The following is a 13,733-nucleotide window of genomic DNA, read 5'->3' on the forward strand; positions in this document are numbered from 1 at the left end:
TACCCTCAGGAGACAAATCAAATCTCTCTCCAACAACCACAATGAATACAGAGAAGAAAAGAAGGACAGATTTGATTTTGCTAGAGGGGGATACAGGGATATTTAAAAAAAAAATATAAAAAAAAAATTAAAGGTTTGCCACAGGTTGGGTCACTTAGGGAAAATCAGCTAGAACCATAAACAGTACTGTTAACTAACTCATAATGTATTGGTACACAATTCTGGAATCCCTTGGGGTATGACAAAACTACAATAATATCATATTTTCAGTTATAAAGTACATCATTAAACACATTTCTCCTTTATATAGACACAACTAATTGGTGTGCTTAATAGGATAACAACTTGTGTCTACAAAGACTAAAAATTAAATGCTACCTAAGAATAAAGCGCCTTTCTAAAAGTCTTTATCACGACCACAAAATCTCCCCAAAGCGCTTTACACTTACGTGCCAGCATTCTACCTCCGTGCACAGACTCAGCTACCCACAACACGAAAATAAGCTACAAAATTCGTGTGTATCAAATTTGGGGTACATCAGTATTTCATTGCTCACAGGATTCACCTTCGACACGTGGCAGAGGAGCCGGATCGAACAACAACCTTCCTGTTGGGGACGACCCGCTGCTCCTCTGGAGCCCAAAAAAATGGATGGATGATCAGTCGGAATACACTCAGATACCCATAATTATATTATCAGACTTTGTATGAAGTCCCCTTTGGCAATAATAGCTAAGAAAAACTCGTCTTCAAACTCAGATCATCGTAACTTCATTCAAATTGGACAGAAACAAAACACGTCAAAACAGTCTTTCTTACTCTTTTTGACATTATCCGATATCAAGTTCCCGGAAATGTTTGAATAGTTTGTTTTATTCAACCAACAGTCCAAAAATACAAAGAAATTTCATTTAATTATATAAAACTGAGAAAAATATTTCTGTCAACTGTTAGAACTGTCATTTCATTTTCTGTCGACTTATTGTATCAACACTGATGTAGAAACATCATATAGAGGCTGATATTCATCTCTGTGAGCCTCGTTTGTTCCAGTATTCACACAAATGCCTCCTGGTGGTCATGGTTTATTCGATGTTAAAATGCTGAATTTAGCACATTTAATAACACCCACAGTTACATTATCAGCTGTAGAAAAGGTTTACCATGCACACTAAATCCTGGTTTATGGATCGTGAAATAAATTCAGTTTCAATGAGTAATCCTGCTAATATGTTTAAAGAGACAACCAGCGTAGAGGCTGCATTCAGTAGAGCGTTCCATAACTCCGTCTCGTCTCTCTGCAGGTGTGATTGAGCGCTGGGAGTTGCTGCAAGTCCAAAAGTTCAACCACGAGACGGACATCAAGCAGGACTTGGAGCAGTGGCAGAAGCTGAACGCCGACCTCTGCGATGTCACTTCCTGGTTGGGCAGGGTGCTGCCAGACCTCGAGAGGCTGCAGCGGATCACACCGTCCACCAGCATCCGAGACATCGAAGTCAACATCAGGAAACTAAAGGTAAAACAACGACGACATCTCCGAGAGCTGGTTACATCCACAAATACTCCAAATCTACTTAAACTTCATCAGGGTGTTTCACAAAAGGATTGTAATAGACATACTGTGTTGTAAAAATTCTACATATATGTAATATGAACTGGACGTAGACAAAATATTTCACATAAAATAATCTATTACAAAACTCTGTAATGCCAAATGCTACATATGGGTGCTATATTGTCCAATTCTAGCGTTTTACTGTTGGTTCTTTGGTTACTTGAGCACTTTCCTGACTGGTCATGTAGCAACAGTACACGTTTTACTTTAAAAAAAGAATCAGGAAAAGTTGCTTTTTATACGACTGAATCACCTGCCAGAAGGTTTGGTGCCTAGTAGAGCAACTAAAGGTTAAATCGAGTTCAGTGTGATCAGAATAAAAACCAATCAGTGCTGTATCTGAAAGGCTTCCAGGGATTTTGAAGGAGGAGCTGAATCTTCCTCTCAACTGTGTGTATTTATATCATTTTCAGTATTTTGTTGAGGTCAAAAGGTTGAAACCACATGGTGAGATCAGACTATCAGCAGATACTGAAAGCAAATTAAATACCCTGAATGTGGCTGCCAAATGTCAGACATTTATAAACTAAAGTTACCAGTTATTTATTTAATACTGGGGCAGCAGTGAGGTATGAGAATTAGTAAAGACCTGTTACAGGCGGTGAAACTGTCCACTCACTGTGTCCATTAACACATCATATCTGTTCCCTCTCTTTGGTCCAGGAGATGCAGAAGACCTTCAACAGCTACAAGTGTCTGATGATCTCCGTCAACCTGAGCAGCCGTCACTTCCTGCGGGGCGACAGCGCCGAGCTGCGGGAGCTGCAGGACGCCCTCACCTCAGCCAATCACAGCTGGACGCAGGCCTGCGGCGGCCTGGAGAGCTGGGAGAGGAGGCTGCACGCGGCGCTCATGCAGTGTCAGGTTAGACACGGAGACCCTCACTGCAGTTAAAGCTGCGTTGTTAAATGAAACTTGTTAAAATGCTCGTATGACCTTTGCCCTCTGTGTTCTTCTTCAGGAGTTCCATGAGACGCTGCACTCCCTGCTGCTGTGGCTCGCTCAGGCCGAGAACAAACTCCGCGGCGTGAACGTTAGCGAGCCGATGGCGCCACGCTCCGTCCTGCTCGAGCACCGAGACACGCTGACGGTGAGTCTGAATGAGCTGAGGGGAACTGGAGGAAGTTCATGAGACTATCCAACAGCTAGTGACGGGGTTTATGGGAAATGTAGTCTTTATTTTGGCATTACCATAACGGAGATTTTAGTCAAACCTGCTGCCTGGATTATGTTGTGTTTACACATCTGTGATAATTAATTTGACAATCATCATTTTATAGAACCAGTAGAAATATATTTTTATTAGTATTTATTTTCAGGTACTTTACAGAGTGGATTTGCTTGTTTCAGTTTTATTCTTGTTGTTTATGTCCCCTTTAAATAACCCTGCTCCCAGGGACACACACACACATTAATCCAACCTGTGAACACGCAACAGAATTTCACCAGCATTGTCTCACTTTCTAAAATAAAAACTTTTGATCCACTTCTTAAAAAGGGATCTTTCCTTCTCAAGTCTGGGGAAACATCTTCTATTCTATGTTGAACACAGAACAAATATAAATGTGCACTTTGTCATCAGCATTATTTTAGCACCTGCCTGCTCCAGCTGCCATGTTAAACCTGTTCTACTGTTAGTGAACTATACATCAGCCTCTGTTCAGTCCCAGCTGTGTGCTGACTCCCGTGCTCTCTGTCGCCCCCTGCTGCAGACTCTGCAGGAGGAGCTGTGCGGCCGCCAGCGGCAGGTCTCCTCTCTGCAGGAGATCTCCTCTCAGCTCCTCCTGGAGGCCACTGCAGAGGACAGCATCGAGGCCAAGGAGAAGGTCCACGTCATCTGCAACAAACTGCGCCTCCTGCTGCGACAGGCGGCTGCTGACCTGCACACGCTGCAGGGAAGACTGGCACAGGTAGGTCCTTTTTACTTTAAGGGGTTCTGCTGTGAGATTAGTGGCTGTTCTTCCTGCCAAAAAGTGATCCAAGTAGCAAATGAGACCAATTTAATGTGCTGACCACAGGGTAAATTACAGCTGTGTCATAGTTTTGCTGTATGGAGGACACAAAATGACAAGCATAAATAAATAAATAAATAAAAAAAATACTTCGTGTTTATGATAATTACCTTTTTCTACAAAATCCTTTTATTTTAAAATTAGACAAACTTCTCTAATCCATCAGTTTTTAAATGCTTAATGTAGAACAGCAAAATAAAACACAGCATCAAATAAAACATTATTTTGAAATATTTGTTATTGCCTTTAATCGATAGTGACAGGAAAGTGAGGAAAGAGTTCGGAGTCGAAACTGCGGCCGCTGCAGGTTTACGCCCCGAAAAATGCAACTATTTTGCCTTTGTTCACGACAATGTCACTAAATCCTGAAATGTCCTCCTTGCTCACTGTTGAAGCTGTTAAACTCAGCTATGAGGGGAACAATTTAATGGGTCCGTAATTTCAAAATAATTTTACAGAACTTTCCTGTAAAAGACTGTAATTTAGTATACTTTGAATAAAGGAAACCCAATTTTTGTAGTTTGAGAATGTTTCAGTCAGCCCACAGCAGAGTAATTATTTCTATCAGCCTTCACCTTCTTGCAAGGTGCATGGAGAAATCAGTCATAAATGGCCGGAACCAGCATCATTTTTACTATGAAGGACAAGTTTATTGGTAACAGGCTAGCTAAACACACAAAAATCTCTTGTTTATAGGAAATTGCACAATTCAAAATTTATGAAGTTTCTAATAATAAATGAGTAATGAATGAACATTGTCTTCGGTTTAATTGGAGCCTTTCTTCAACAACATTTAAGGAAACTTTTAGGAAAGGATTGGGAAATCATTCAGAAATTGCAGAGCTGTGAAATAAAGCGTTAGCAAAACAATTTGGGGGGAACTACACAAAAATAATTGGATGCACCTTTAAATTAAGTAAAATCAGAGAGAAAACAAATATACGTCAGTCTAGTGTTCGACCTTCCTCAAAACAAAAAGGACAGTATAAATGAGATGCTATCTAAAGTTAACTGTCAGTGCTCTGTGACATCTGAGCCTGTTGACGTCAGTCTTAACTGATGGTATGTTTGCTGTCTGTCTCAGGAAACCTGCTCAACCAGCTCTGAAATGGACAGCATCGGTCTGGGAACACTGAGATCTCCTCTGCTGCTGCACAAGGTACACATGGATATTTACCTTTGGTTAGATGGACAGTGGTGGAGAAGTACAGCGGCAATGATTTAATCAAGTAGTTTAAATCGTCCTGTTTCTTTAGTCCTCTATGACAGTAAACTGAATGGGGACAAGACATTGGACATTTTTTGGACCAAACAACTAATCAAGAAAATAATTGACAGATTAAAAACAATGAAAATAATTCTTAGCTGCAGTCCTACTGAAAAGTGTTGAGAAATGTTAAAATGAAAACTAACCATAATGCAGAAAATGGCCACTCTAACTGTTAGTAATAGTAATAGTTGTTACTATTATTACTGATGCACCAAAGTGTGAGTAGCTGGTTGAAGATGGGTAGTTTAATTTGTAATGATGCATCATTTAATAAGCTCAGAATTTGTTTTACATGTTGAGTATGTAAAGTAACTAATAGTTTACAATGTATTGCTCTGGAATGTAGTAGTCGAGTAAATGTCAAATTTGTATGAAAGCACACTAATTGAGTTCATTTACTTACATTCTACAATGAAAAATTAAAGTTTTGCCTAAGGAAAAGTCATACTGTCACCTGAAAGATGTTAACGCGCTAACATGTTACACTATTTGTACTAAAAGTACAGGGGAGTTTGCAGTGTTGGACAAAAGAAACATTTGACTTGTTTTGACATCGTTACGAAGCCACACTGACAACATTTACAGTCGTAGCTATTAGGACACAAATGATTAACACCTTTGACTTCTTTGCAGGAGGACGCTGGACTACAGGCAGCTACAGTTGGAAAACCGGCAACTAGAAGGTAACTTTTACCAGCTGGAACTGTATTTTGTATATTTGTTATAAATTAGCTTTAGGATTCAGTTTAAGAAGAAGAGTACGGAGTAGTAAGGAGAGTAAAATTAAATTAAACTACAGACTAAATTCTAAACGTTTAATTATTATTTAACAGGTAAAGTCTTTCTTTGGTAGAAAGCAGTTCCAGTGAACACTGTTCATAGTCTGGTCTCCTCAGTACGGATGACACTTTCTTAGAATAGATGTAACATTGGAATAATTTAATGTTTACATTTTGTGAGCCTCACAAGAATCTCCACTTTCATGCTTTTTGAAGCGTAAATGTAATGCCAAAAGAAAACCAGCTAACGCTACGCTGTAAAACTACCACTAAACTTCAACTAAATCTTGCAATTTAAATCGACAAGTAGGGAAGTTTGAGTTAGATTAGTTTGCAGGAGCGTGAGTATAAATACAACGTGGCTGTAAAGGTAGATAAGTCTCAGTGTACGCTGACGTTTATTGTCACTGACTTTGAGGTGAGGGAGCAGGAAGCGCTAAAATGCTAAGTCAGTTTCAGAACTCACTCCTGCAGCACTCCTTACCATTACAGTTATTGTTAAAAAATTGTGCTCTCTTTGGTAATTTGGGTCAACTGACCAAATAAAATCACTTCCAGCCTCAAAGCCCACTCCTCAGCAGGAGGAATAGGTAGAACTTGAAAAAGCTATTAAGTGGACTTTGAGTTGAGGGTTTTAAATGAAACTACAGCTGCAAAGTTAAAAATAAACTTCCACCCTAATGATCTGTAACATCTGTCCTCATCCAGGGACGAGAGGAGGGATTGTTCCCCACGCCGACCGCTCTTCTACCGGGTTCTACGAGCTGCCTTCCCCCTACACCTGCTCTTCTTCATGCTGCTGGTTCTGGCCTGCCTGGTGCCTCTGTCCGAAGAGGACTACAGCTGTACACTGTCCAACAACTTCGCCCGCTCCTTCTACCCCATGCTGCGCTACACCAACGGCCCTCCCCCCACATGAACACTGCCATGACGCCCAGCGGTGGCATTCGTCTATGAGTTGGAGGACTGAAAAACCCGAGGCTGGAATCCAAAATGGACCCGTTAACAGTGTCAAAGGCACCTTCACCCTTCCACAAAAGAAAGAAGCACCACCCTTCATGTCCGAAGGCCTCATCTTGTGTTTTTTCACTAAATTTTATTGGTGTATTTAAAAATGTATTTATTATTTGTTGTTATAACAGTTAAAAAAAAAAAAAAGAAGAAGCCATATCACTGGTTTGTTTTAAAGTTTTGTCTTTTTCTTATATGTAGATTTGCTATCTGACGTCCCCACTGAACATTTCAATATACGGTGCAAAGACAAAAAAAATGTCTCAAGATTTATTTTAATACCAACAGTATATTTTCATTTTTGTACTTTCACTACAGTCCGTTGGATCTAATTTGAAGGATAAAAGACTTTTATTACCAAAGCGCCCAGAAATCGAGGAGTAGTCATTTTCAACCACTGCAGCTATTTGTACTGTTTTTCATAGAAGGCAGCCACTTGTTGATAGCACATTTTGTACAGAGAGGTGTGTTGTTTTGATTTTGTTGTTTGATTTAGAGGTATTTAAAACATGTAAGATATTACTTTTTTTAAAATGATGGCAGTAACTCATGCAGACCTGCCTTTCCTTTCTGTAGCCAACAGAACAACCATAATTATCAGATAATGTACCTTTAATGGTGATGAATTTTGTATTTAAGGGCAAACTACTGAGAGAGAAATAGGTAAATTATTGTTTCTGGGTGTGAGTGTGGAACTGAAACCTGTCAAAGTTATTTAACATGGGGCAATAGTTTGAAATGCTTTTATATTGTATATTTGTGGCATTCAGAGTTATACGCGGTTGTTACAGTGACTTTTAGTATTCCCTTTTCGTGAGAGCCGATGAAATAAAATGACATTTTCCTATGGTTATGTAAAATTTACGGTCAGTGTTTTTGGAGGTCATCCTTAAATATTTTAGCAAATCACTGAACCAAAAAAAAGGCACTGATCCTCAAATTAAAGCTGCATTAGGCGATTCTTTACCACTAGGTGGCAGAAAGCCTCAAACGCACTAACAAAAATGCATCTAATCAACTGCTTTTAGCTAATGTAGTAGCATACAAACTGCCTACTTGCACATCCAGCAAACACAGTATCTGGCTCTTAAGCTAGATGTTTCACTTCCTTGACTGGCTATTAGCTAACTTTGTCCATCTGCGTTTTGGTGCTGGACATGTAGCTAAACTTTTGTTGTCGATTTTGTTTTATGGAAACTGCTTGCTATGACAAATGTTGTGAGTTTGAACCATTGAATCTATATGCAGCAGTATATTCAAAACGCTAAGCTAAAAAGAGGCTGAAGGTTCTGTACTACTACTTCTGCTACTGAGTTAGGAGTTGATTCTCAGTGTGCTTGGTATTATGAGCAACCCTTTTCAGATTTGATTCATATCAAATTATCGCTTAATTAAGTTTTAAGGGTTTCTTTTTGAGATATGGTAACAGCAATATTAGCTCTGGGAGTCTTGTGTCAAGGGATTAACAGCAGCAAACACATATCACACTGCCATCTAGCTGTTAAACAAGGTAATAATGTGGCAGTGTCTTTTTTTAATGCAAAATTAATCTGAACTATACTCCTTTAAGAATAATTACTTGCCCAACGCTGTTCCAGTTGGTCCCATGGAGTACAGTCCTGCAGGAATCAAACAGGTTAAAACAAAGAATGGTTTTTAAAAAATAAAGTTTGTTGTTTAAATACTGTAATGTGGGATTTACCTGAACGCTGCTTTAAAAACACTCTTCAGTCGTGCAGTCCTTCAGACTGGTGTCAAAATCTAACAAGCCAGACTGAGTAGAACATGAATGTAAGTGATCCTTTGGGCACTGAATGTAGCTGTGTACATGCACAATCAAAGATAATTAAATGTACTTAATTTACAATGTTAATATTTTTGATCCTAAATGTTAAAGAGAGTGTATAATTTGATTTGAAACTCAGTGTTTGATACCAATTTGTACATAATCTCCTCACACACCAGCAGAACAGAAACAAACAACAAAAAGTGTGTAAAGTTGGATTTATTTTGTGAACTCTTATTTATGGGATGTATAGATTGCCATTTTTGATTGACAATAAACCATGTTTGCCATGATTTGAGGCTGTTTGTGTAACTGTATCGCTAGGACTAACAGATTTGACTTTAACGAGATCTGAGATATGAATGTGCATGTTTGCAAAAACCGCAGAGAAATATTTTCAGCATCAGATTTGTGTGTGTGTGTGTGTGTGTTTGCATGCATGTACAAGCCACAGACAGCAGAGAAAGAAAGGACAGTGAACATGTATCTGTCTATTTGCAGTGGTAGAATAATCTGACACCAAGGCTGAATTTACATAGGCAGGAAAGTGGCACAGCTCATGACCGCACGTCCAAAAAGGACCTAAATGATGCGTTTTTGGGAAGCTTATCCAAATTTCTGAAGCATTTACTGTTTCAGTTTGTTTGGCCGGATCAAAACAAAGCAATTTGAACTTGGATGGTACCGACTGTTCCCACCACTGTTCTCTCGGAAGAGAACAGCAGAGTGATTAATGAGAGCTTAAATCAAAAACACCAAAGCAAACGAGTCCAAAACACGAGGCTTTAAATGTGTAAAAAGACAAATAGTTAAAGGACTTGAAGCAAACAGTTTCTCATGCCTGTGAAGCCAAGAATAACAAAACAAGTGAGTTCTGGACTGATTCTCATATTCAGATTTATCTTCATGTGTTATCCATTCAGGAAGGAAAGTGCATAAATTATAGCAAAGGACAGTGATGATTCCATTATGTGCAATTTCTGGGGTAGCCTACTATACTTTAATATAGTATTTAAACTGCATACGCTGTGTACTAAGTCAGTAGTTTAACAAAATTATTATTGTACAGAGAATCCTGTTTTCTATGTTTCTTTAATAATTTTTAGATAAAAAGTACATAAAGATCCTGAAACTGTTGCAAACTGAATATCTGCTAAAATCACTACATATAAGTGCACTAAGTTAACCTGGACTATGTTTTGCCATTTTGCTTTGATTACAGTATAACAAACATTAAAACAGTTCAGAAAAGGCTACAAATGTATTTGGCAGGTTATTTATATACACCGATATTAGCATTTTAACGTGTAATCACGGTCAGCTTCACTACTACAGCTAAAGCTAACATAAAATCTGTCATTGTTACAATTATGAACTTAAGTATATACATTTATCTGTATCTGTAAATGTGCAGCAAGTAAAACAGGACTACATTTTTTCACTTTTTAATTAATTTGAGTGTAGTTCAACTGCTACAGTGTTAACTTCCTACTGATGTGAGTTATCAACATGCAAACAATTAGCATGTTAACATTTTCATATTTAGCGTACATTTATATTGCACGAGATGGATGTGCATCCTGTTAAACTACAGTTTTTATCTCTTATGCTGGTGCCAAGAATGTTGGGATGCTTGTTACATTGCTTATGTGAGAACGTCAATATGCATACATATTACTAATGTTTATTATGTTATTTTTTTAGCTTGTTAGCATCTTAAAATGCATAGGGTTAGAATGGAAGCATTTGGTATGTTAGCTTTAGTCTTGTCCAGTTAAGGCAAAGCAATTCAGTCATTCAGTTTAATGACCTGGACGGAACTGTCATCGATGCTAAATTAATACATATTGTGCGACAACTCAAAGTCCCCTTACTCGGTTTTTCCGAGCTCATTCGAAGGTCAAACTGAACTCAATGAACTCAAATTGTGCACATTAACAGTATGCAACAGGTTAGCTTTCCACATCACAAATGTGGTCAAGTTAGCATGTTGACATACTAATCTTTGTATGTCTTTGTATGTGATTTGGCGTAATAATATGCTAGCATTAGCCTGTTATCTTTAGTGTTAAAGTACAGCTGAGGTTGACATGACTTAATTTGTTACTTTTTAAAAGTGTCACAATCACATCAAGTATACATAGTAACACATAAGGTTACATTTTAATGTTTTGCTAGTAATTAAAAACATGCTAACATTTAGTTTGGCACATTAGCTTGATACATTGTTAAAATATGGCTTACATAGAGAAGTTAGCAGGTCAGAATGTATACAATTAGCATGTCTTTTTTGCATGTTAGAATTAGAACATATGTATAGTTAGCAAGTTATTATATTTACATGATAACTTTAAGAGCTTAGGCAGTCAGTTTTAGAGCTATCCTGTCATCAATTACAATACATTGATTTAACTTTTTCAGGTTTCTTTTCTGGTGTACCTAAGAACTTATATCTGTGCCACATATCATATTGTGTAAATTCAGCCTTATTTAACCACACGAAGAGAGTAGAAAGCTTCTGCTAACAGTCATTTTTGTTAAAAGGCCACAACCTGCTTTTTCTTGACTCCACTGACACGTGTAGTTTGTACAAAGAGAGTAGAAAAATCCTGGATGAACAGTCACTGATTAAAACACCAAAGTACACAGTCATAGTGAAGGAGAAAAACACCACAGTGCAGTAGAAAACACTGCCCTTTTTTTTTTAGCTATAAGACTAGTGATGCTTATGGGAATTGATGCTAACTGTTGACAACATGCACCAGGTTTCTGTAAGTCACTGCAGACGGTTTGTAGACGGCTTGTTCTGGATGTTACACCGAGGTGGAAAAAGGAGATACAAATACTGTATATCAAAAAAGCTCAAACTGACTGGCAAAGGTTTCAGCGATGTTCTTATGAACACCTACTGTAGTGCACATTCACAAGAAATATTAACGCACACAAAATGTACATTCGATCCAAAACATTATTTTTCAAAGACTAAAAACATCTCAAGAGAACAAAAAAAACGTTACCTCACAATAGCACTTTTTTTTGTTTTTTTTAAATCCATTTTTGTTTCCTCTTCTTGATCTTTGGGGGATGGAAAGCCATTAAGGTCCAGTCTCAGTTTGTCCCTTACAGTCCCGTTACACTAAGGCAGTTTCCATGACAACTCGATCTGGGATGACGTAGTTTGCTGGTTCCACCAATGGACCGGCATCTCCCGCTTCCAGTGACCACTGCTCCGGAGGGATGTAACTGTGAGGAAAATTATTACAGTCGTTTACCAGAGGAAGTAAATGAGTACATTTAAGTACTGTTTTAGAGGAACAACACCTAGTTGCATAAACTAGGGAAACTAGGGGGCTCTACTATCAGAATGACCTGACCTATCGACCTGTCAGTAAACTAGGCTAGTAATGTTGTGTTGTTTACTACTAAAATGGAGGACACTAGCGAGTCCCAGCATACTTCTGTCGAACTCTACACCAACAACGAATCCGCGGGCTCACTTGCTAACGTTAGCTTTCCACCAGAAGCTTGTAAAAATTCCATCACCCAAAAGAGAGAAAGATTTATATGCGGTAAGAGCCTTAGTCTTATCCTTTAGTATAGTTTTTATGTTGTTCTGAGTGGTGTCATAGATTTGTACCATGTGTCTATAGATAATTTATTCAAATTCTTTTGAACGAATAGCGCATCATTTGTACGTTGTTTGTACCTCATGCAAAATATTTCACCGCAGGTTTCGACCACAGATATAGAAACATAGACACCACGTTCTCAATTTGACTTTCTCAAGTCAAGTCTGCATGGTCTTTGCAGGGTCATTTCCCTCCTACCTTCCTTTTCATTCTTTTTCTTATATTCTTTCATCCCTTTTTACTATTCTTCACCTTTTTCTCTCCTCCTTCCATCTGCCCTGGTGTCTATTTCCTTCCTACAATCCCTTTTCTTACAGCCACACAACTGTCCGTTCAGTTCTCATCTTCTTTTTTTAACCTAAGAAGATAGAAAAAAAACTCACACCAACCAAAATTCTACTCCTCTTCTTATCTAAGAGACTTTCCTGAGAAAATAAATGAATACTTTTAACACGTAATCAAGTAAAACTCTGAATGCAGTGCTCTTACTGGTAATAAAATGTCCCTTTGTGGTATTACTATTTTGAATTAACTAAAAGAATGCAACTCACTCATTGCTATCCATGTGAGGCACCTCTAAACTCTGGAATGGCGGCGAGGACTGGAGGGGCAGAGCCTGCAGGTGTCCGTCCAGGATCTGGTCTACGCAGGGGCCGTGCGGAGGCACAGTGCTGTGGTCGGCGGTGGTCTGGTGTGAGCCCGGCTGCAGGTGAGACGGAGGTTGCGGCTGTTGCTGCTGGTCAGAGTAAGTGTCGGAGCTCGGCGAGGACGACGGCTGACTGCTGCTACTGGACGTGTTGGCGTCCAGCATCTCCAGGAGGAGGTCGTACACCAGCACCACGTTCTTCCTCTTCATGGTGGACAGATGGTCCATGCCTTTGTTACTGCAGAGAGGGAGGACAACAATGAGGCTGAAATTACATGTTATACCAACTAAAACAAGAAAAGTCTCAAACATATTCACTTGAAAGATCAAAAGCTGTAAATCCAATCATCTATATGTGCTTATTGATATGTGATGCTCACATATCTGTTGATCACATTAATGTATGCGAACATTTGGGAGAGCTAACAAATAAAGAAGACAGACATAAAGTTGGCTTATATAGAAATGTCTCTTTTTTCCAGTCCCTTTTTGGATTGGGCTGCGGTTTCACGGTTTCCTGCCGTCTCTGGCTGTACCTGACGTGGCGGATGTGGGAGAGCAGCATGGTGAGGTGTCCGAGGCGCAGAGTCTGCTGCTGGGTCGACAGGCCCATTTTGGAAATGGCCCAGACCAGAGCATCGATCACCGAGTCCAGCAAACGCAGCAACTTGTTCCTGCTCTCCAGCTCCTCTGCTGTCTGAGGGGCGCTCGTGCACAGATCTGCAACACAGCACAGCAACATTTTAACAGGCTGACACACATTTTTACGTCAGAGGTTGACTAATGTTCTGCCATGTTATTGGACTTTTTTTTAAATCAACATATCAGCAGTTATGTGGTCCACTAAGGCTGCTAATAAGTAAGTAATAATGAGATACCTCAATTAGCAATAATCACCGGCTTATTAGTCACACTGGGTTGAAGGTGATCACTCAGTAACCATATAAAAAAGGCGTACTATTGTTAGGGATAAATATTTCAATA

At 39.0% G+C, this 13,733-nt stretch overlaps 2 protein-coding genes across 2 annotated transcripts in view; one reads left to right on the top strand and one right to left on the bottom strand.

The window, feature by feature from the left end:
- LOC118336871 (nesprin-2-like) overlaps nt 1-9,408 on the top strand; it is a gene marked incomplete at its 5' end in the record, with an annotated part of 24,689 nt that extends 15,281 nt beyond the window's left edge. The window contains 7 exon segments of the mRNA XM_035673630.1: nt 1,273-1,517; nt 2,280-2,480; nt 2,578-2,706; nt 3,329-3,526; nt 4,713-4,787; nt 5,532-5,581; nt 6,386-9,408. Of these exon segments, the coding sequence (XP_035529523.1) occupies nt 1,273-1,517; nt 2,280-2,480; nt 2,578-2,706; nt 3,329-3,526; nt 4,713-4,787; nt 5,532-5,581; nt 6,386-6,596 (1,109 nt within the window).
- A 1,196-nt stretch (nt 9,409-10,604) lies between these two features.
- Nucleotides 10,605-13,733, bottom strand: part of esr2b (estrogen receptor 2b) — a gene marked incomplete in the record, with an annotated part of 25,246 nt that continues 22,117 nt past the window's right edge. Inside the window, 3 exon segments of the mRNA XM_035674309.1 lie at nt 10,605-11,717; nt 12,655-12,987; nt 13,286-13,469. Coding sequence (XP_035530202.1) covers nt 11,606-11,717; nt 12,655-12,987; nt 13,286-13,469 — 629 coding nt within the window.

The sequence above is a fragment of the Morone saxatilis genome, unplaced genomic scaffold (assembly GCF_004916995.1).
Source record: "Morone saxatilis isolate NCDOM2014 unplaced genomic scaffold, NCSU_SB_2.0 Contig3, whole genome shotgun sequence".
Lineage (NCBI taxonomy): Eukaryota > Metazoa > Chordata > Actinopteri > Moronidae > Morone > Morone saxatilis.